The sequence below is a fragment of the Ustilago hordei genome (assembly GCF_900519145.1).
Source record: "Ustilago hordei strain Uho2 genome assembly, contig: UHO2_contig_02, whole genome shotgun sequence".
Classification (NCBI taxonomy): Eukaryota; Fungi; Basidiomycota; class Ustilaginomycetes; order Ustilaginales; family Ustilaginaceae; genus Ustilago; species Ustilago hordei.
Window position 1 is genome coordinate 2,386,522 of NW_024545252.1, and position 23,488 is coordinate 2,410,009.

Genomic DNA, 23,488 nt, shown 5'->3' on the forward strand with positions numbered 1-23,488 from the left:
CTCTTGCAGCAATTCGACATTGATTCGCTCTGAACGCCGCCGCCACCGCCACCGCCACCGCCGCTTCACACGCATCCTCTGGCTTCCTTTGTGGCGTCATCGACACTAATTTGTTGTGGGTGCACTGCTTTGTTCTCCTGCTCACCAGACGCCATTTGCTTCGAAGCGCCTCCCGCAGCAGCTATCGACGGATACAATCCTCACGCTGCCTCATCGCTTGACCAAGCAACTCAACCTTGCCTCTCGCGAGATTGCTGTGTTAGTTCAGAAAACTCCTGCGTCGCCTCCTATCCCAGCACAACCAAGAGCCACATCTAAAGTTTCTGCAGCTGCTGCATTACCTTCACGATGGCATCTACTGCCGAATCACCGGCATCCCCCGCCGGTGATCTCGATCACGACGGCAAGCCTCGTGTCCTGGTCGATGGACCTGGAGGTGCTGATACCAAACAAGGAGCAAAGATTGCCTGTCTCGAATGTCGATCTGCCAAGATCAAATGCTCGGCTCCTACCGACGGACAGGTGCCATGCAAGCGCTGTGTCAAACATCAGCGAGAGTGTCTCTTTGAGAAGCACAAGCGTGGTCGAAAGCCAAATAAGCGCCTTTCGGTCCCAACCGATCTGCGTTCAGCAGGGCGCAACGGCAGTGATGGAAACGCACACGAATCACCCAAGCGTCCAACCTCTTCAGGCGGAAGATCCGACAGTCACCATGGCTCATCGCATCATCATCAGCAGCAGAGCTCACGCAATGCTCGCGGCACTCCCGAAAAGGGTCGGAACAAGCCCGAAAGCGGCTTTGGATCTGGCGATGGCAGTGCCAATCGTCACCGCTTTGGAGAGTCGAATTGGAAAGGAGGAAACAGCGGATACGCTCAATCCTCGCAAGGTCGACCTCATTATACTGAAGATCGCTTTCACGACAAATTTCACGACAAATTTCACGACAAATACGCCAACGGGGGCATGTCGGCTTCCATGTCGGCTCCCTCTGGTCTTTCTCAGTCTGGTATGCCCTTCCCCTACGGCCAGTCTCATCATCATCAGCCTTCTCACCATGCTCAATCTCACCAGCACCATCAGCATGGTCATCAGCAACAACACCAGTATTCACATCAGCACTCTCTCCAGCAGCAGCAGCAGCACTCGCATTCGCATTCGCATTCGCAGCAAACATCAGCAGCGACAGCCTATCCGCACGGTCGACACGCTCCTGAGCACAGCAGTCCTGGTCGATGGCGTGATCATGCTTTGCAGTCAGCCGCATCCTCCCCTCACACCTCTCATCCCATTGCAGCGCCAGCCAAGCAGCACGACAACTTTGCACAGGCACGCAGTCGACCCTACCCTCACAACGCGCCAGCACCCAGCCACAGCTACGCACACTGGGACAGTCAGCTTGGATTGCAAAGGAACAACAAAGCTAGAATGGATCTCTCGCCCTCCAGACCAGCCGATGGCCCGAACGCGTCAGGGCAACAGCAGCAGCAGCAGCAGCAACACTCAACTGGACACTACACCGGCAGCAACGAGAGTGCCGCTAGCTCGCAGAAGCACGCATCGACCGTGGATCATCGCAGCGCCTCCAAGGGTCGAACCCAGCGTCGCGATGGCGTCGGCTCCCAGCATCAACGATCCTCCAGTCGAGGTGCCCCATGTGACCCAGATGCGGATGAGGAGTACGATGAGGAGGACGAGCTGGAAGATGATGCAGATGCCACGCGTGAAGAGCATGACTATGTGTTGTCCAATCCGCTCAAATTGCTGGCTCAAGCCTCTGATGCAGCGGCTGCCTGTATTGAAGGCGGAAGAGTCGAACCTGCAAATCGAAGCTCGTTGGCTGCGGTGGAGACAATGGGTCTGCTCCATCCTACCTTGCCGTCGAATCGCATGGCCGTCAGTGCTGCCGTCAACCTGACCGGTCTCGGTCGCCCGCTGTATGAACGAAGGGACGACGATATCTCGCGCAATCAACGCGGTGGTTGGCCTGCCCGCGTTCTGCCTCCCCTCCTCAATGTCAATCGTAGCGGCGCACAACTGCCAGAATCCGGCTCCGACGCACCCAATCGCGGTCAGCCAGCTTTCCTCAAAGATACCATGCGATCCAAGTCCTTCCCCGAGGGTGAGCTGCCAAGGGTTGACGGACCCAGCCCAATGGACGAGTTAGAGCAGGGTCCCGCTGCAGCAGTTCCTTCTGCTAGCAGTCAGGTATCTGCTGCCAAGACAGTATTTAGTGTGCCTTTAGGCCGTCCCAACATCCTGACGCCGTCGACCTTGGATCACGAAGCGTGGGAGTACCGCGAAGGAAAAGCACAAGCCCGTCGTGGTTACGGATCAGGTGCCAGCCCAGGTGGGTTGAGTGCCGATGCTGTCACCACTGGAAGCAGCGTTTCTGCAGGCGGTGTCAATGGTCAGAAGCAAGGCGCTATCTCGGGCATCAACGGAGCCTCTCCTGGCGAGATCATCGAGTCGCCAGCCGAAGAGGTGACGACCGCCATGCTGGGCAAACGAAAGCGAGGCCGATCACGCGCAGCTCGCGGGGGAGGCTTCCCGACTCGAAGACGCAGGTTGGCTGAGTGGGACACGGACGCGGAGAATGGCGATGCTGCTGATGACGACGGCGGCATTCTAGATTCAGCTAAGAGCAAGCAGGTGACCATCGCAGCTGTATCGAAGCCCAACGAATCGAGCAGTGTCCATTCTGGCGGTGAAGGCGAAGCTGGCGCATCACGTAAAGGCTACTTCAACTTGAGTCTCTTCCATAGTAAGAACGACGACACTGAAGGTCTTGACCCAGTCGAGCTTGGTTTGGTCGAGCTCAAGGAGCTGGAACGGCTCTTTGACATCTTCTTTGCACGCATCAACCCGGTGTTGGATCTTTTCGACCCCTTCTTGCACAGTGTTGCTTTTGTCAGGATGCGCTCTGCCTTCCTCACCACGGTCATCTCGAGCATGGCAGCTAGGTTCTCGGACACACCCCAGGACGCCAAGCTTGCCACGACACTTGACAAGCACTGGCAGGAGAAGTTGCTGCCCATGATCTTGCTCGGCGGATACAAAAGTGTCGAAATCAGTCAGGCTTTCTTGATCTTGACCACGTACAGTCGACCAACGAATCGTCTCGTCGATGATCGTTCATGGCAGTATCTCGGCTTTGCTATTCGTACTGCTACCGAAGTCGGTGTGAACCGTAAAGTCACGCCAAGCGAAAACCTGCTTGGCAATGAGCAGGTGGCTCGTCGAGTCCGTAATCGCGAGAGACTCTGGTTCAATCTCTTCCTCTACGATCGCACTCTGAGTGCACAGACTGGCCGTCCATGGACTATATCGGAAGACCGCATGATCGTGCAGAGCTCAATGTGGCATCGACAGGACTTTGCGCTGCCGGAAGACGTTTCATTGGTTAGCTTGATCAAGTTGCGTCGCATCACAGCACAGCATACCGAGGCTTTCGATACGTATCTCACGAGTCCCGATCGTTTCGACGAGACGCAGACGGCTACCGCTCTTGGCGTCGGTGGACAGAGCATGTTCGATCGCCGACTTGCTGGTCTCGAGTTCTTCCGTAAGAATGCCAATGCTGATTTGGAGAAATGGAAGGAGACGTGGTGCATCAATACCGAGGATAAGATCAAGGAGGTGGATACGAGTACTGCCGCGGGCAAGTATCTGGTTCGGTGGGCACCCACGGCTAAGCTCTTCTATTACCATTCGAGGCTGTTGATCAACTCGCTGGCGCTGGGCGCTACGGAGCAGTATGAGGGTTTCCTGTCTGGATCTTCGGTGTCGGTCGATTGCTGGACTTCGGCGATTTCGCTCATCGATACGATGCTCAATGATTTTACCGAGGAAGCGCTTGTGACTTGGTCAAACGATCGGGTGGTGATGGCGGTGTACGCGGCTGTCTCGGCAGTGCGAATGACCAATTTGCAGCACAAGTATGCGTTTGCTGACAAGGAGACGCTGCTTGCACTTGTTCGTCGTCTGTCGACAAGTATGACGAATGCAGGCAAGACACCGCGTCATCGAAACGGCTCTGCTACTCCGTACGGTCGATACCTCAAATCAGTCTTGGCTGCTTTCGAGCCGGAGATCCCGGCTGTGTCCACTGCTGTGCAGGGCGGTGCGGCTGCAACTGCCCAGACTCCTGGTAAGGACAGCGAGCAAGCTACGTCAATCACGACTAGCAGTCTTACGCCTGGTGATAGTCATTCTGCTGCTGCCACGCCTCCTGGTACCACTGCTGCTGATGTGGCTGCTGGTGCGGCAGAAGGGTTTGCTGCTGGTGCAAAGGCGTCTGCGGCTAGCGGAGCAACTGATGCTGTGGCCGGGGTTGCAAAAGGTTCGAAAAGTGCTGATGCTTCACAAGATAGCTCTTCTACTGGAGTCGAAGGGGCGAATGCAGTGGTCAACAAGGCAGCCAGTGCAGAACCAGCGACTCTCAAGACGGAAGACGTGTCGAGCGAGGATGTCAGCAAGACTGTTGCCCAAGTTCCGCTCATTATGGCCAATGGTGCGGGGATGGAGCTTGACATGCCCCCCGCACAGCTCAATGCGGAAGGCGGTATGGATCTGCAGAGTAACATGGAAAAGCTTCTAACTCAGATGCCCATAGATGGTTCAGCTGTAACTATCAATGCCGCAGGAATGCTCACTCCTGCTGGTGGTGGCGATGTTGCAACATGGCCCTCTCCCAACCCCGCCGCTGCTGTTGCTAGACCCTCTTCTTCAGCTGGAGGTGCCGATCCAAGCGGGTTGTTGACGACGCCGGATTCAAGCATGCTTCTCCAAACACCCATTTCGCCAGCGAGGGCCACGGCAGTTGTGTCGATGCCAGATGTAGTGAACGATCCAGAATCGTTGGAGAAAATGTGGAACTATATGACTTCGTTCTCAGATACAAGTTTCTGGCAACCACAGTCGACTTGGAATTTGGCCGGGAGTGCGAGTGGGAGCGGTGGATTCCACGGTGCTGGTGGAGGGTCCTAACAAAGCCGGGGTGAGTGAGTTGGGTGTTTTCAATCTTTGTATGCCATCCCCCTGGACGCAAGGGGATGATGTTGTTTTTGTGTTACTCTAATCAGCCCCCCCCCACCCTTTTTCTTCCTTTTTTTTTTTTTTTTTCTTTTTTCTTTTTTTTTTTTTTTTTTTTTTTTTTTCTTTTTTTAACAATTGTAATGGGTTCTTGCCTCTGCGATGCTTTGTGAAAGTGTGGATTTGGTTTTCATTGAGATGCGAGCTTCAAAAGGATACAAAACAAGATTGTCAAGCTAAGCTGATTCGACAGGAGGAATCTCAGGCTCGGGACTTGCAGGAGCAGGAGCTTCGACCAGCAAATCATAATGTCCTGGTCTCAACAGCATTGTACCGATCTCTGTGATCTGCCCACCTTCGACTTCGAATCGAACTACGTCGCATCGGTTGGGATGTTCTGCTGCACTCCTCCTCTTTTCGGCATCTGCACCGGGAACTTGTATCGACTCAGTCCCGGTGGCGGAGGAGGAGGGGGTGGATTTGTGGGCATTGGTTTGGGATGTGGTAAGTTGTTCGATTTCAGGGGGGAATTCTTCGTCGATGGGTGTTTCCGGTGGAGCCTGGCTGGGCGAGAGATAAGCTACGTCCAAGCTTACTTTGAGTGCACGGGAGAGGGCGGTGATTTGAACATGGTCAGCTTCTTTTCCGATCGCCTCGACTTGGTTGGCGCAGAAAGTGGGCATGTCGGGTGGGCTGGCATCCGAATTTGCATTATCCAGGCTGAAGAGGAAGGGGGTGTATTCTTCAGCGTTGATTTTGAGGAAAGCCGAAGTAAGAAGTCGAAGGTAGACAACGATGGAATTACTCTGCTCCGGATCGTTCATCGCGATGACCAATTCCGCCTCGTTCAACTCTTTCGTTTCTGGATCCGTAGAGTACATCCTTGTCAAAAGATTCTTCAAAGGCTCGTAAAAGTCCATATACACCTCCTCCTCAAACCCAGCCTGCTTCAACAGCTGCAGCGTACTCTCCACGTGTTTCAGCGTAAAGTGATGCATAGGACGATCTTTCATCATAAGAATCTTATGGATAAAAGCAAAGGCGAATGCTCGGTAGAAACAATCTCCATCCCCCTTTGCCCGACGAATGCCGATGAAACCTGCTTCATCGCGCAACCATCGGATCTTACCCAAGAAGGGCTCGTTGGAGGAATACTCATGCTCGAGCACTTCGATCGGTTCGATGTGCGAGATTAGGGGTTGGTGAGAGGTGGATTCGGATTTGAGCTTTTCCGCAAGTTCGAGACGTTGTGCGTCGGTGAGGGTGAGCAGGTCGGTGTCTGGGGTGATGTCAGACATTGTTGCTAGCTGGAGGGATTGGGATGAACACTTGAGGGGACAGGGGTGGCAAGCGATGCGAGCTGTGCTTCAGATGCTGATCGATGCGCGTCCGGACCGGATAAGGGATGTCGTTGGGATGATGAGTAGTGAATGTGCCGATGGCTTGCTTGACGTGAGCGCAACACAAAGAGGCTCTGATGGGTTCTGTGCGCTTAGCTGCGATCGATGATGTCTCGTGGCCGCTAGATGGATGTGATGTGAAGGCAAGAAGAAACAAGTCAAAGCTGAAAGCTGAATACGAGAGAGAGGCCAAAGTGCAGTCCTGACTGGCGCGCGTGTGTGTGTGTGTGGAGCTGGTGGCTGCTGCTGTTGCTGTTGCTGGATGCGATGTTGGATCGGTGGCTCGTCGCTGTGAATTTTTGCACAGTTCAAAATGGCTGGAAAAGAATTCCACAGAAAATCCAACGCAACGCAACACAATGCATAAAGGTGTGCTTTGTGTTCAACGACATCATCATCGAGCATGAGACTTTCGAATCGGCGTTGATCTGCTGCCGATTTCCCCCCCCCCCCGATTGGAATCCAGTACGTGCGAGAGAAAGCAAAAGAGAGATGACTCAAAATCAAGGAAGTCGGAAATGAAAGCTGCTCAGGGATTGAGAAGAAAATGCGCTTCTCTCTGCCTTCCGAATTTTTTTCGGTTTGAGCTTGCGGAGACAAAAAAAACACTCTTGTCAAGTGGAGTCGAAGTATCTCGTCTTGCCCTTCTTGACTTGCTATCTATACCCTCCTTCATCTTACGAACCGCCTCCCCTACGCAGTGCCTCTTACGCAGCGCCTCTTCACCTTCGGCACGGTCTTCTGCAGGAATCGCTGCTGAACTTCGGCTTGTAGAACGGCGCAAAGGTCGGGAGTACAATCATTGTCAGACCAAGGACGTCGGCTACCTTATTGCTAACCCAAGATCGACTGTCATACACCTCCCTCAAGATGCCACCCAAGCGCTCGAAAAAGTCGGCCAAGGCGGCTGCTGCGCCCCTCGACCAGCCAATGGACATCGACGAGCCATCCACCTCCCAACAACCAAGCGGAAGCATCACCAAGGACCCCATCGCATCCTCCATCATCTCCGACTCCAAATCCTCCGCCTCTGTCGATCAACGCCGTCTAGTCGAAATCCTTCCCGAGCGAGTCGGATCGATCGCCAACACCGATTTCCCTCTCCACCACCCTGGCGAATCTCACTCGTTTTCCCTCTCCTCCGTTAACGAAAAACTCAATGTCATTGTCACGCGTCTTTCGGACGTCTCGTGCGAATTCGATCTGATCGGAGTCGATGCTTCTATCGCAAACGCCGTTCGTCGAGTTTTAATGGCAGAGGTACCAACAGTAGCGATTGAACACGTGTACATCTGGAACAACACCTCTATCATCCAAGATGAAGTTCTGTCTCATCGGTTAGGACTGGTTCCACTTGCGATTAACCCCGATAAAGTGCTGATTAGGATGCCGGGGGACAATGCGGATGATTCAAATACGGTTGTTTTCAGTCTAAAGGCTAAATGCGAACGCAACCCTAACGCGGCGAGGGGTGAGAGCGATCCGGACAAGTTGTATATCGGACACAATGTGTATTCTGAACAGCTCGTCTGGGATCCCAAAGGTGACCAAGACGAAGACTTCGCAGATGCACCTCCAAAGCCCGTTCATGCTAAGATTCTGATCGCCAAGCTCAGACCAGGGCAAGAGTTGGATTTGGAACTGCACTGCGAGAAAGGGATCGGGAGAGACCATGCCAAGTTTTCTCCGGTTGCTACTGCTACTTACCGTCTTCTGCCACATATTCAGCTGTTGAAGCCGGTTGAGGGTGAGCAAGTGGATAAGTTGCTCAAGTGTTTTCCTCCCGGTGTAATTGGAGCAGAGGGGGAGGGGAAGAACAGGAAGGCTTACGTCAAAGACGCGAGAAAAGATACGATCTCGAGAGAAGTGCTTAGACATGCAGAGTTCGAAGACAAGGTCAAATTGGGCAGGGTTAGGGATCATTTCTTGTTCGAATTGGAAAGTACAGGGATCATCCCTCCGGAGAAATTGCTGCCAGAAGCGATCAAGACACTGAGAGGCAAGATTGCGACTTTGAGGAAGAGTTTGGATCATTTAGAGACGACGGGGTTGGAGACTGCTAGTATGGCTGTCTAGATCTATGTTGGTTTGTGACATTCTTTGGTTGTTGGTTTTGCAATGTACACTTTCACGAGCACTACTGTGAGGTTGAGATTCGATGTTTTGGATTGCTTAGAGCATTTATCTATCTATAACGAAGGAGGTGTGTGAGGTTAAAACGCTCTGCCTTCCTCCGAAAGAATTCTCTGTTGAACACTATCCACTTTCCTATGGCCACCACTCCTTCCCACCCCCCCTCCAAATCCAGCCCATTTATCCTTCAACTTGTCCACTGCGTCATTCGTCCCGACCCAACTATTGGATTTCTCCGCGGTCCCTGGTCTCGAATATCCATAACCCGCTGCATAACTCTCGGGACTCTGCCTCTCCCTTTCCCCCGTCGCCAAGCCGGCCAACCTATTGGTCATTCTAAACGCATACCCGACACAAACCCAGACACCACCCAGCACCCCGGCCAACCTGACCAAGAACTGAACAAATGTACTCGACCTTTCTCGAATCGTCATCTGAATCGGCTCAATGTCGTATTTAATGAAGATTCCGGGTACGCCTTTGCCGTGTTCGATCTGCCTTGTGTAGTCGGTCACCGAATACTGATGTGTATGGAGTTTGCGGCCTCTCGCATCGACGAAGAGGGTGGGGACAGCGGAGATGAAGTATTGGAACACGGTGAAGTGTTTATCCGTTGTTTCTACTGACGAGTCGAGAGGTTGCGAGATTTCGGGGAAGTAAGGACCGAAGCTGAATTCGTGGATCACATGGCTAAGGTTCATGAGTTTGTGATCAGTGTGTTCCAAGGAGAGATAGCCATGGCCGAGGGTTGTGATGTGTAAGTTGCCGGTGACTCGTTTGACTTCCATACTGCCATAGATTCGACATGCGGGGCCGTCGGGTACGATGTGAGCGGTTTTGTGGAATGCAACTTGTCTGCTGAACTTTTTGTTCTTTGGTTTCTTGCGATACAAGGGCTTCTTGCGCGCTTGGTTGATGGTTTTTTGCACTGAAAGCTCTTCTCGAGGCATAGCATCCAACCTGTCAGCATGGCCAATATCGAACGTAGTTCCATCCTTGGTGAACTCGGAATCGGAAACGTGTAGTCTATCACCAACTGCGTCCCGTACATCGATAGTGAGATAGTGACACTTCATAGCAACCGTCATGTCCATATTGATTTGCATCGTCGAGGAGAGTTGGCTATCCACAGCGAAGGAATACGCTCGTTCGCCATAAAGGTAGGATGATAGCTCAGTCCATAGCAAGAAGAGCAGGGTGACGGTGGAGATGATGGTTAAGAGACCGCCTTTGGAAGATCGTTGGGTGTAGATCGATTGGGTTTTGGGAAAAGCATCGAATTGACGGATCTTGGGCAGCTTGTCCAGGTTGTCGAGTAGATCGGCCATGGTGAGGCAATGGGGTGCGCAGCCAAGTGATAAGGTGTGCTCCTGGTATTGTGCGTAGTACGACTTGGAGTGAGTATGTGCGAGGGAGTTATTCGAGGGAGTTGTTCGATGTGGATGATAATGCAGTTGCACCTTTTTGATATCTGCGTCAGCAATGAGCGGTTTCGCAGGGAATGCTTTCTGATCCGTGTGCGGCTGATCCGTGAGATGGTCGATGAAGACGGGTGTGAGTGGCAACACCTTTTGGATTGCCAGTTGCACCGCTGCCACGGACAGTAAAGCTCCTTTCTGGCTCAAATTTTAAGCGTTCAGATCTTCTCAATTCCGCACGCGCCCCCCTTCTGCCACCCCACAGCCAAGTCTCTCGGTTTGTGTGCCAGCAGCAAAAGGCCCAACTTGCTTCCACGCGTCCAGAATGAATCGGGATGTCACATTCGAATCGGGGGTTTTAGTTGACCAGTCTCGCTCGCTTCAACACCAGCTGTCCTGCTTTGCATCAAGGTAGGTGACGGTCGTCTTTTGATGACATTGATGGGTAGTCTAGAAGACATACAAGGGGTCTCGATCGGCCTGGGAGACCGAAATGCTGTACTGTGCTGGGAGTTCTCGTCGAAGCCAGTGTTGGAGCACGTCTCGTAGGTATTTTCTGTCATGCAAGAATGGCATCAGGCAGTCAAGGATGTCGTGTCAGCTGATTGGGCCAAAGTAGCTATCAAGATGTGGCGCGGAGGAGATGCTCACCTCTCTGTGTTGGTGTGATTGGTGGCGATGACCGATGCTCCGGCAGCTTTGTAGGCCAAAATCTCGTGCTGCAGGGATGCCGTTGAGGTCAAACGAGTTTGGGGAGTCAGCGTGAAGCTCTTGCACTGTTAGCATCTTTGACGCTGTACTCACGTGTGGCAGCTCGCCCGTGAGATCTGATAGCGAAGAAGGGTTTGAACAAAGGATGACATCAGCAACAGTGATAGGTCAGCACTCCGACTGCAGATCCCGGAAAGGAGGCACTTACACAGATCAGCCTTGACACCAGAAAAGACACTCGACCCAGATCCAGCGCATACTGCAATCGTGGAGATTTTCTTGTCCGACGCCTTGCATCCCTGTACATGTGGCAGGTCCAGATTCTGCTTGACCCTCCTCACGATCTCCTCGAACGACTGAGCCTCATCGAGCTGGATCAGTCTACCCATACCAGCCGACTCGAACCCCTTTGGAACATTCTTAGCCGGGCTCAGATACGGATAAACATGCGATCGGAAGCCGTGCAACCTCTCATCAGAGTCGAATTCGTCCAATTTCTCCTTTTCAGACACCACCCTACCAAGCCAGTCATTGATACCTCCTGGTGCAGCGTCCAAGCTGGTGTGTGGGCAGTAGACGCTGACTCCAGCAGCAGCCAAGCGAAGCAAACTGGTCTGCTGGGGATCGGCAAAGGTGATGGACTTGAGACCTCGAAAGATGATAGGATGGTAGACGAGAGCTACCTTGATGTTTTTGGGACTGGACAGCATTTCGTCGCATACTTCGGTGGTGAGGTCGATGGCTAGCATGATTCCTTGTTTTTCGTGTGTGGACTGAGTTATGGGTGGAGGGGCCTGCAGTAGTACTCCGACGTTATCGAACGATGTTTCGGCAAGTTGGAGTGGTGCAATTTGACGCATAGCTTGCATGGTTGCTGCGAGGATGGAGTTCTGCTTCACCGAGTCGGTGATCTCCCAATTGGGTTGCGACATGATGCCACGAGCAGAGATGACTGAGGTTGGACGAGGTGCGATTACAGGTGTACGAGCAGTTGGAGCGAGATCGAGACGCTTCGGGTGAGATCGAGCGGCAGTGCTGAGCAGCGATCGTCTTGAGGCGTGTATCGAATGGAAGATGGTCATCAAAGTCGCAACGACGGAGAAGCTGGGTTGGTGAAAGTGGGGAGAACATGTCGTTCGAGGCCTTGTTGATCGACTTTTTCTTCCTCGCGTCTGTGCGCGCGCTTTCTTTTTTTGGTGTTGCTCCAAGAGAAAAAGTTGAAGATGCGTCGGCATCCTAACATGAATCACGTGGTCCGCGGAGCACAAGCAAGACACTGGTGAGTCAGAGCTGCATGTCAACATGCATTGATATGCATGTGGGATATATAAGTACTTCAACCATAACACTCAGGAGATGGCAACACTCAGGAGGTGACAACACAGGGGTGATATGAAGAATAGTTCATTATAATCTAGTATGGGCTAAGGGTAACAATCAAGTATATATATGTTCACATCATAGCACCCATCAATTAAATAAAAACAATAACCATTATATGCCTGATCAGTTGAGCTTGCTAGTAGCTCCTAACAGTTGCATTTTACCTGTAATCTTCAACTGATTAAGAGTCTGATGCTCTACCGACTGAGCTAGCAGGGATCATCAATAACATGGTACAAGAAACCAAAGCTCAAGCCATAGCAAGCAAGGCCAAAGGAGGAAGAAAGGGCAAGGCAGCACAACTGCATGTTGCTGATAATGAGGCCACCAACAAGTCAGACACCAAGGTGATTGATGACAATGCCAATGAAGAAACTGACCCTGACTCGGACCACAACAATGATGGCAAGCAATACAACTTTCATACCCTAGTGAAGCTACTTGAGCCAGTTCCAAAACTCACATCACACAACTATTATAGTTGGAACACCCATATCAAGTCCTTCCTACAATGTGTCCCCCATGCTATGAAGCATCTTGATGGAGCATATGACAAGAAACATCCCAAGTGGAACTGCATGTTCAATGATGCCTTAACAAATGCACTACACAGTACTATTGACACTACTGGAGAGTTCAATATAAATTACTTGATTCTTGACATCATCAGGGAACATCATACATTCCATAATGTATGGAAGAAGTTGAAGTAGATAAAGCCGCACAAAGCGTGGAGACAGTGAAGGTAGTGCTTACGGCCGAGTAAAAGGCCTGAACATCTTAGCACGGACCACATGTGTCACAACCTACTCAAGGCAAATGCTTTGTTATGCTCCGCAGTCCGCCGCTCTTCTTTTGTATATATAGACTCCTAGCTCTCTCGCTCTCTCTCTCTCCTACTATCATCATCATCAACCACCGACTCCAACGCACTGACGACTGACTCCAACGCACTGACGAAGGACTTCAACTGATTAAGAGTCTGACACTCAACGCAATGCCGCCATCGACAAGAGCTGGACAGACGGGAAGGGGCGATGATGATCAAACGACCCCAAGCAACGGACAGGAGGAAGGATGGCTCACGCAGGTAGTCAGGATCCTCCAGCTGGCGAACCCAGCACTAACGGCCGAGGAAGCAATCGTACGAGCTATGGGTCTCATCAGCATTAGCAACCAGACCCCGCGCAGGGAAACCGAGAAGATCCCCAAGGAGGTGTCGAGCGCCATTGCGCACATCAAGAAGCTCAGCGACAGCAACTGGCACACTTGGGAACCTACCTTCATCGACTGCCTCCAAAGAGTACATAATGCGAAGGAGATACTGTATGGCACGGTAGCGCCTGGAAACGAGGAATACGACGAAGACTTGGATAAAGCCCTCGTGGGCCTCATCCACGCCTGCTGTGACAACAGTCCAGACAGCCGTATCGACACCTACACCGTCAGGGGAGTGGATGAAGAAGTCCAACTCGGTAGCACACTCTATGCCAAACTCAAGAAGGCACTAACGTTGAACGACGCTGTAAAGCGAGCAGGACTGCAGGATCGTATTCACACAGTGCGATTGCACAATCGAGACGTTGTCAGGCTAGGCAAGGAACTCGATTCGATCTGGAACAATGCGGCACGCCTGGGAAAGCGTTTCGACGAGGACCTCAAGAAATCAACTCTCTATCGCTGCACGGCCCAAGACTGGTTCTATGCCAACACCGTCGACGCACTGAAAACGGCCAGACCAGACTGTAAATATGACGAAGCCTACCACGCACTCGCCAAGAAACAGCAGGATGGTGAGGTCACCGGCCGTATTAGAGGAGCAGCAAGGGTTGCCACAAGTACGGACCAGGCGGAGCAAGGACCCAGAGGCAGGCGCGATCCTCGCAACCCCTCGGCCCCTCCAAAGTGCTACGCTTGTGGAGGACCTAATCACATTGCTCGAAACTGCACGAACACCAACAATAACCCCGCACCTAGTAGAGACGGACCCACCCCCAATCTGGCACAGGAAGTGAACCACTAGGAACTCGGGTGCACCTTTCTAGCAGTCGACAGGGGCGAGCGATCAGCATGCGACACCTGGATCATCGATTCAGGTGCAACCCATCATATGGTAAATGATGAGAGAATGCTGCTCACCTCAACGAACAAGGTCGGCCAAATCAGTACGGCAGGGGACGAAAAGCTTCAGGTGAAGGCTATAGGAGATGCCTCCCTTCGGGTCGGTGAGGCCACCATCCAACTATTGGATGTGCTTTATGTACCGAAACTGAATGCTAACTTATTGTCCGTACAAGGCTTGATCGAGAATGGTGCACGAGTAATCTTTGATGAGTTTGGAACTACCATAAAGCAGAACGATGGTACCCAAGTACAATTCAAAAGGGACAGAAGACAGGGCCACTTCAAAGTGCGAGGACAAGCACTGACTTTGGAACTGGAGGAAACACGAGATGGCGTCCCAGAGGACAACCAGAACACAGGAAAACTAGATAATGCCCCAGAGGGCAATAAGGACACGAAGCATCGAGACAGCTACCTATGGCATGAGAGGTTCGGACACCCAGGACGAGACAAAACGAGACAAATCCGGGCCCATTACCTAGGTACCGATGAGGAAATGGAACATGAGTCGAAGCACTGCAATGCGTGCAGTCAAGGAAAACAGACTCGAGCACGGATGAGCCAATCAGAGTCGGAAAGAATGGAGGCACCATTAGAGCTGGTACACGTAGACCTGATGACAGATTTCAAAGGACATGCCAACTACCACTATGCACTAGTTGCTGTGGACGACTTCTCCTCTCTGATCTACGTGGAACCACTCTGCACAAAGAGTGCTGCACTCACGGCGCTGAGAAGGTGGATAGCCAGGATGGAACGGGCAACGGACAGGAAACTCAAAACACTCCGCAGCGACAATGGAGGAGAATGGTGCAGCATAGCAGCCGAAGACTGGCAAACTCAAGAGGGTTTTAAGTGGCAAAAGAGCGTCCCGGGGATCAGCGTCCAAAATGGACGGGCAGAGAGAGCAATCAGATCGGTCCAAGAAAAGATGCGCTCGATGCTGATTGGTCGAGCTTGCCCTAGAGAGTTGTGGCCGTACGCAATCACAGCAGCAGCACACGTGATGAACCTTACCCCGTCAGCCACCAAAACCATTCCCCACGAGGCCTTCTATGGAACCACTGCGCACAAGCTGGCCCAGCAACTGCGAGTCTTCGGATGCTTGGCATGGGTTCATGTTCAACAGAAGGACCAGCAAGGCAAGCACGGAGCTAGAGCAAAGCCAGCCATCATGATTGGGTATGACGACGAACACAAAGCATGGAAGTTTTGCAACCCGGACCAGCCTGCGTCAATTCAATGGAGCAACTCAGCAACGTTCCATGAGGACAAAGGATGGAGTGATCGCCAACAAGAGGCAGTCAGGCCTGTGGTGACCGCGGAGGTCGAGGAGGAGAGTGTCACGCCAGTCATAGTGGAGGAGGAGACCAAATCAGAGGCTGCAGTGGAGGATCTCCTAACAGCCGAAGACAGCACAGTAGGCGCCGCCAACACAGCAATACTGAACCTGGACCCAACACTTAGGGAAGCAATGGATGGTGAGGATGCCCAGCTCTGGAAGGAGGCAATACGAAAGGAGCTAGAAGGACTCGAGGCAATGGGGACTTGGGAGGTGGTGCACCAACCGCCAGGAGTACCACTTGTGGACTCTAAGGTTGTGCTTCGGCTGAAGCTTGATGCTGATGGTGTACCTGTTAAGCACAAGGCACGACTGGTTGCAAGGGGCTTCACACAGAGAGAGGGGATCGACTACCAAGAAACCTTCTCTCCAGTAGCACCCCTCGGAGCGATCAGAGCCATCTTAGCACTAGCAGTGCAGAACAACTGGGAGGTACATGCTCTGGACATCACTATGGCTTACTTGAACTCCACGTTAAAGGAAGCAATCTACATGAAGCCGCCAGAAGGATCAGGAGTAGCACCCGGCAAGGTGTACAAGGTAGTCAAGGGCCTATATGGCCTAAAGCAGTCTGGGCGAGAATGGAATCAGGAGTTCGACAGGTCTTTGCGACGCATGGGATTCTTCCAGGTAGAGTGCGCTCCCTGCATCTACACCAAGGGACAGGGTGAAGATATGGCCATTGTGGTCATCTACGTCGATGATACATTAGTCATAGCACCACGGCTGGAAACGGTCCTAGAGGTTAAGAAGCAGATTGGTCAGAGATGGAAGATGGAAGATAGTGGTGAGGTCTCTCACTTCTTGGGCATCAAAATCAGTCGAGACCATGCGATGCGCACCATGACGATTGGTCAGTCAGGGTACATCGACCAAGTGCTGGCAAAGCACCTGGACAAACGTACGAAGCCAACCATGGTTCCAATGCAGAGCATACCGGAGGGAACCCTTGTCGCAAGTGCAGCACAACAGAAGGAGTATCCGGTGATTGTTGGCAAGCTGCTCTGGGTTGCCAACAGCACCCGGCCCGACCTTAGTCTCACCGTGGGTGTTCTCGCTAGGCACATGCGTGAACCATCGCAGGAGCATTATCAGGCAGCACAAAGGGTTTTACGCTACCTCGAAAGCACAAGGCAGGTTGGATTGGTTTATAGGGCAAGTGAGTCGCAAGAGCCACTGGTTGCACACAGCGATGCAAACTGGGCAAGCGATGCCACCATACAGAGAAGAAGCACATCGGGGTCAGTGGCGTTAGTGTACGGGAACCCAGTAGCCTGGAAGTCAGCGACACAAAAATGCGTGTCGTTGTCTGCTGTCGAGGCAGAGTTCATTGCAGCCACGGAAGCAACACGTGAGGTGCTCTTCCTCAAGCAGCTGCTACGCTCAATTGGCATTGCCACAGGCACACCGACGGTTTACTCGGACAACACTGGTTGCATACAGGTTAGTAAGGACCCAGCACAGCACTGGAAGCTTAAGCACATCGACACCAAGTATCACTTCGTCCGTAACAACGTACAAGAGGGAAGGGTGCAGATCAAATACGTAGACACCACAAGAAACTTGGCAGATGTACTCACGAAACCCATTGGGAGGCAGGCAATGCAGCAAGCAAGATCTGGGCTACACCTGCAAATACCGGCAGCAGTGTACGGAACGGGGTCCCCGAGCTATGCAACAGTGTTGAAGAACGGAGGTCACACCTTGAAGCAACAGCATAATGAACAGGGTACATATGCTGTTGAGGGGGGGAGTTGAAGTAGATAAAGCCGCACAAAGCGTGGAGACAGTGAAGGTAGTGCTTACGGCCGAGTAAAAGGCCTGAACATCTTAGCACGGACCACATGTGTCACAACCTACTCAAGGCAAATGCTTTGTTATGCTCCGCAGTCCGCCGCTCTTCTTTTGTATATATAGACTCCTAGCTCTCTCGCTCTCTCTCTCTCCTACTATCATCATCATCAACCACCGACTCCAACGCACTGACGACTGACTCCAACGCACTGACGAAGGACTTCAACTGAAGAAGATTGAAAATGGACTCACCAATGAGGCTACCACCATATCTCATCATATTGCATTGATTGCTCAGCTAGGAGAACTCAGGATGTACAACTCAGATGTACAAAAGCTCATCCAAGAAATAAGAACCATCCAAACAGAGAGTAGCTTACTGGGAAAGCCATTTGCTGATGACACCCTGTTTTCTAATCTACAAAAGTGCACCATCCAACACCCAATGTACAAAGAAACTGTTGCTACTGTAAGCCAGCTTAGTTTCAGTGCCCTCGCCACCACCCTATCCATCCGGCAATTGGCAATTGAGAACAACCCCACTTCGAGGGTTGATCCCCATCAAGCTAGTGCCAGAGTTGCTGGCAGCAATGATCAGGATGAGACACCTGGAAAGGATGAAAAGGATGCTGACAGCACCAGTGCCAAGGTCGCCACCAGACCCCGAAGGCTCCGATGTTGGGTCTGCAAAAGGCCTGGACATGGGATCAGTCAATGCAATGCATTGGTGACTATACCAGAAAATTCTCCCCTTGCCAGGCCCAAATAGGAGGTCTGGTGCTCCCTCACACATAGTTGGCTGAGCCCCCTAGATTCAAAAGAGACTTCTCATTGGATCTTAGACTCAGGCACCAGCTATCACATGGTAAATGACTATAGCATGCTCATTGGTCCGAGAACCTGCCAAAAGTGCATACTCACTGCTGGAAGCAAGGTTCTAGAAGTGACTGCTATAGGAGATGCTAGCATATCAACAAACACTGGAGATGTTCTTCTCCAAAATGTATTGTATGTTCAGCATCTCAATGTTAACCTATTGTCAACAAATTCCCTGACAGATGAAGGAGCATGAGTGATACTAGATTCAACCAGAGGGCAAATATATCTAGCAAATGGCATGTTACTCAAGATGACCAAGAATCGCAAGTGAGGACTTTTGGAGTTCTGAGGTGACACATGGCAGAAAAATGCAATGATCACATCAGCATCATTATTTGAAGGTGTTGATGAAGATTTCAAGCATATTGAGAACAAAGTCAAGATACCCAAACAACAATTATGGCATGAGCATCTAGGGCATCCAGGCCAAGACAAACCAAGAGCCATTATCAACCACCTAAAAGGTGACCACCCAGCAAACCTAAATCCAAATGCTGCTTTGACATGTGAGCAATGCATCTGAGCCAAAAGCACAGCAGCTCGGATGGGTCAGGGTGGTGGAGAAAGGTCTGTTTCTCCACTTGACCTCTTTCATATCAACTTGATAGTTGATTCATCACATGCAACAGAGTACACATGCACTTTGGTCTTGGTTGATGACCACAGCAAGTATGTGTATGTATGACCTCTATTATGAAAGAGCCACACTTTTAAGGAGCTAAAATCAATAATAGCATACCTAGAAACACAGGCAGGAAAGAGCTTAAAAGCAATATGGTCTGATCAAGGTACTGAATGGAGGAGCAATGATGCCCATGAATGGGCACATGACAAAGGTATAGAGTGGCAAATGACAGTAGGATATGATAGCAGACAGAACAGATGTGTGGAAAGGATGAACAGGAGCCTAAGTGAGAAGATGCAGGCCCTACTCATGCAGAGATGATTGCCAAAGAGGTTCTGGCTGTATATGAAGCTTCTATGTGTGTTTGGATGTTTATCATGGGTAAATATTCCTAAAGCTAAAAGAGACAATAAGAAGCTTGACCAATGGGCCATAGCATCCATATTCCTAGGATATAGTTTGGAGAGAAGAGGCTGGCTTTTCTACAGCCCAGACTATAGACCAAACATATTCTGGAGCAATTCAGCAAAGTTCATGGAGACCAAATGCTGGTCCAATAGGACAGAGTGGCAACCAGTGACTGCACAGCTGCCACCAGCATTGACAAACAAGGAAGACTTCAGTGATCTGAGGTACACAGATGAGAACCTTTTTGATGAGAGGGAAGAGGAAGCACTGCAGGAATACACAGACATGGAGAATGTTGATGAAGTGGATGGAGAACAGACCCCAGACAAAGTTGCCAAGGAAGCAATCGAACACAATACTGTTGCTGATAGATGGAATGATAATAAACTTTATGGATTTACAGTGACCAGTGACAATAAAAGAAAGAACCTGGACCCAACCATTAGCAAGGTGCTATCTGGAGAGGATAAGAAACATTGGGAGGAAGTGATGCATAAGGAGCTGGATGGGCTTAAGGCCATGGGTATGTGGGAAGTTGCTGATCTCCCAAAGGGTATGACCACCATCGACACATGTTGGGTACTAAAGATAAAGATGGATGCCAACCTAATCCCAACCAAGTTCAAAGCAAGGTTGGTGGCGCAGGGCTTCACTCAAAGAGAGGGTATTGATTACACAGAAGTTTTCACCCCTGTAGCACCTATCCAGTCAATTCGAGGAGTTCTGGCCATGGCAACCATATGAGACTGGGAAGTAGATTGTGTTGATGTCAAACAGGTGTACCTGAACTTGACGTTACATCATAATATCTTCTTAAAGCCACCACTTGGAATGAAGGTACCCTCTGGAAAGGCCCTGAAGCTAGTGAAAGGCCTATATGGATTAAAGCAATCAGGTAGAGAATGGAATATGGAGCTAGACTCACACCTACGAAAGATAGGTTTCTACTGCATGCTGAGCACCCCATGCCTATACTCAAGGGGGACAGGCGATAGCATGACAATCATCACAGCCTATGTAGATGACATGCTTATAACATCACCCAGTCGTACAGAGGTAAGCCACACTAAGGATGAGATAATGGCAAAATGGGGGATGGAGGATAAAGGACCTGTGAAGGAGTTCTTAGGCATAGGGATAGGTCGAGACAGAATACAGAGAAGAATGACACTTGACCTAATGGCTTACATTAAGGCTATGGTGAGAAAGTGGCTACAAACAACTGATCTGAAGTCATGGGTACCAATGCAGAGCCTAATGGGTGTTATGGGTGGCGACAAGTGCAACCCACTGGTAGCAAAACAGTACCAAGAACTAGTTGGACAGCTTTTATGGGTATCCAACACAGCATGGCCTGACATATCATTCACCATAGGAACACTAGCAAGATACATGTTGAGCCCAACGAGCAATGCATGGAAGGCAGCATTACATTTGGTGAAGTACCTCAACCAAACTAGCAAATATAAGTTACTTTTTGGAGATGGAGTGAACAAACACTCAGGACAGCAAATCATTATGTATACTGATGCAAATTGGGCATTGGACCCAATGAATGGATGAAGAAGCACATCAGGAGGAGTAACATACATGTATGGATGCCTGGTTAGCTGGAGATCACATGTTCAAAAGTGTGTGGCATTGTCAGCAGTCGAGGCTGAATTTGTAGCTGCCTTGGAGGCAACGAGAGAGGCTCTCTTCTTCTCATACCTTCTCAAGGACCTGGGAGTTGAGGCCCATCCACCAATATTATGGACAGACAGTCAAGGATGTATCCAGGTAAGCAAAGACCCTGCCAAGCATTGGAAGTTGAAGCACATTGACACAAGGTACCACTTCGTCAGAGACCATGTTCAGGAAGGAGAAGTCAAAATTGATTTCATCAGGACAACAGACAACATCGCAGATATCCTCACAAAGCCTTTAAAGGGCTTGGCCATGTCTCAGATCACACACCTAATAGGGTTGACAATGCTGTTGAGGGGGGGAGTTGAAGATGCATCAGCATCCTAACATGAATCACATGGTCTGCAGAGCACAAGCAAGACACTGGTGAGTCAGAGCTGCATGTCAACATGCATCGATATGCATGTGGGATATATAAGTACTTCAACCATAACACTCAGGAGGTGACAACACAGGGGTGATATGAAGAATAGTTCATTATAATCTAGTATGGGCTAAGGGTAACAATCAAGTATATATATGTTCACATTGTAGCACCCATCAATTAAATAAAAACAATAACCATTATATGCCTGATCAGTTGAGCTTGCTAGTAGCTCCTAACAGTTGCATTTTACCTGTAATCTTCAACTGAAAAGTGGAGGTAAAAATGGCTTTTTTTTTCTTTTTCTTTTTCTTTTTCTTTTTTTGGTCTGATTTTTTGGTGTTGATCTTTGAGAGCAGCGCCAAAGAGGAGCGCAACTCAATCCCATTCTCTTGCCGCATCAACGCTTTGATCTCTCGATTTCCCGCCAAAAAATCAACGAGGAAATTAAAGATCGGTCGATTTTTAGACTTTGAACTCAGCCAACAGCGCACAAAAAAAAGGGTGCTGGTGCTTTGGTACTTTGGTGCTTTGGTGCTTTGGTGCTTTGGCGCTGCTGCTGTGTTGTGATGAATAGGCGCCTGTGTGAATTTAATTGCGTTGTGTGGTTTATCAGTGCGAAATCCGAGAGCGGGTCAGCAGTCACCGAGAGTCAACTGAGATAGAGGCGGGCTTGCTGTGTTGTTGTCCTCTCTATCCTGACTTAGACCCCTATCAACTAACCCTAAGCCTAACCACCATCATATCCTCGCTCATCATCGTCACCGCGCACCACGATCTCTTCGCATCGCGTTGCAGTCGTTGTTGCACTGGTGCCCACGACTGACTTCAGACACACGATCTCGATCCAAGCGAAGGACAACGCACGAACCGCAGCACTCATCCAAGAGACGCTCAATCCGCAGTCTCGACTATCGTCTCCGCACTCTACATCACGGCTTGCCAAACGCTTAGCACACCTCACGAGCGTCCTCGAACTTCCGACCCAGCCAGCTTGAGCACATCCAGCAGCGCTACAGCGACGCCCAGCTCCCCTTTCATCCCACATAGTCTCGAGAGCTAGCCTCGTCCAACTACTCACATACAACATGGCCGCCCAAAGGAATCCCCGAATGCTTCAATTCAAGCTCGTCTTGCTTGGCGAGTCGGCTGTCGGCAAGTCGAGTTTGGTGCTCAGATTCGTCAAGGACCAGTTCGATGACTACCGCGAGAGCACGATTGGAGGTAAGTAGCTCGCCAACCACGTTAGACCTGTTGAACTCAGTCAAGCTGACAATCATCCTCTCCTACGTCGGCTGACGACACAATTCATAGCTGCCTTCCTCACACAAACTGTCAGCTTGGATGCGCAGACCACCGTCAAGTTCGAGATTTGGTGAGCAGCCTTTAACGTACTAAATGTTCATATCGATGCAGCAGCCACCGTACTGACTCGCCTCGCTTGCCGTCTTTCCACCTCACTTTGCTCTCGACCTGCGCAGGGACACGGCGGGACAAGAACGATACAAGTCGCTCGCACCCATGTACTACCGCAATGCCAACTGCGCCGTTGTAGTCTACGACATCACCCAACCCTCTTCGCTCGACAAGGCCAAAGCATGGATTCGCGAATTGCAACGACAGGCTGATCCCAACATCATCATTGCCCTTGCCGGTAACAAGGCCGACTTGGCAAGCACACGACGTGCTATCCCCACGGAGGAGGCCGACAAGTACGCACAGGAGGAAGAATTGCTTTTCCTCGAGACCTCGGCCAAGGACTCGTCCAACGTTTCGGAGCTGTTCACGATGATCGCACGCAAGTTGCCGTTGGAGCAGGCAGCTGATTCGCAGCGAGCGGCTGCTGGACGTGCTGGCGCGGCCGCGACTGGTGGAGTTGCAGGGGGTGCAAGATCAGGTGTCGATCTGAGAGGTCAGCAGGGTGAAGGTCAGCAGCAGGATGCTTGCAACTGTTAGAGCTGCTCGCCTTGATACTTTGCCATTCCTTCTGATACCGAGCGTCCACAGCTCGTCCGACCGCGCCAAGCTTCTATACGTGCTGGTCGTTTTGCCGCGAAAGAGCACCTCGTACCATCTACCACTACGCTGTAAATAAGTTGATGCTTTGTTGTCCTTGAAGAAACGTCGCATTTGCTTTCGCCCATCATCGGCTGTGAAGGGTACCATCTAAGTAGGAGTGGCGACGGT

General features: G+C 51.0%; 7 protein-coding genes across 7 annotated transcripts; 4 read left to right on the top strand and 3 right to left on the bottom strand.

Moving 5' to 3' along the window:
• Positions 1–348: 348 nt before the first annotated feature.
• Positions 349–4,989, top strand: UHO2_01543 (uncharacterized protein; the record flags this gene model as incomplete). The annotated part of the gene is made up of 1 exon (XM_041554010.1): positions 349–4,989. The coding sequence occupies one exon, from the start codon at positions 349–351 to the stop codon at positions 4,987–4,989; it is 4,641 nt and encodes a 1,546-aa protein (XP_041409944.1).
• A 281-nt stretch (positions 4,990–5,270) lies between these two features.
• UHO2_01544 (uncharacterized protein) lies at positions 5,271–6,332 on the bottom strand (the record flags this gene model as incomplete). The annotated part of the gene is made up of 1 exon (XM_041554011.1): positions 5,271–6,332. The coding sequence occupies one exon, from the start codon at positions 6,330–6,332 to the stop codon at positions 5,271–5,273; it is 1,062 nt and encodes a 353-aa protein (XP_041409945.1).
• Positions 6,333–7,304: 972 nt separating this feature from the next.
• Positions 7,305–8,510, top strand: UHO2_01545 (putative Rpc40 - 40 kD subunit of DNA-directed RNA polymerases I and III; the record flags this gene model as incomplete). Its single annotated transcript, XM_041554012.1, has 1 exon — positions 7,305–8,510. The coding sequence occupies one exon, from the start codon at positions 7,305–7,307 to the stop codon at positions 8,508–8,510; it is 1,206 nt and encodes a 401-aa protein (XP_041409946.1).
• A 137-nt stretch (positions 8,511–8,647) lies between these two features.
• UHO2_01546 (uncharacterized protein) lies at positions 8,648–9,895 on the bottom strand (the record flags this gene model as incomplete). The annotated part of the gene is made up of 1 exon (XM_041554013.1): positions 8,648–9,895. One exon carries the CDS (start codon positions 9,893–9,895, stop codon positions 8,648–8,650), a length of 1,248 nt encoding a protein of 415 aa, XP_041409947.1.
• Positions 9,896–10,435: 540 nt separating this feature from the next.
• On the bottom strand, positions 10,436–11,628 carry UHO2_01547 (uncharacterized protein; the record flags this gene model as incomplete). Its single annotated transcript, XM_041554014.1, has 4 exons — positions 10,436–10,541; positions 10,637–10,704; positions 10,790–10,812; positions 10,905–11,628. 4 exons carry the CDS (start codon positions 11,626–11,628, stop codon positions 10,436–10,438), a joined length of 921 nt encoding a protein of 306 aa, XP_041409948.1.
• Positions 11,629–13,076: 1,448 nt separating this feature from the next.
• On the top strand, positions 13,077–17,303 carry UHO2_01548 (uncharacterized protein; the record flags this gene model as incomplete). The annotated part of the gene is made up of 2 exons (XM_041554015.1): positions 13,077–14,055; positions 14,128–17,303. The coding sequence occupies 2 exons, from the start codon at positions 13,077–13,079 to the stop codon at positions 17,301–17,303; spliced, it is 4,155 nt and encodes a 1,384-aa protein (XP_041409949.1).
• Positions 17,304–22,389: 5,086 nt separating this feature from the next.
• On the top strand, positions 22,390–23,257 carry UHO2_01549 (putative GTP-binding protein ypt5; the record flags this gene model as incomplete). Its single annotated transcript, XM_041554016.1, has 3 exons — positions 22,390–22,525; positions 22,616–22,676; positions 22,783–23,257. The coding sequence occupies 3 exons, from the start codon at positions 22,390–22,392 to the stop codon at positions 23,255–23,257; spliced, it is 672 nt and encodes a 223-aa protein (XP_041409950.1).
• Positions 23,258–23,488: the final 231 nt, after the last annotated feature.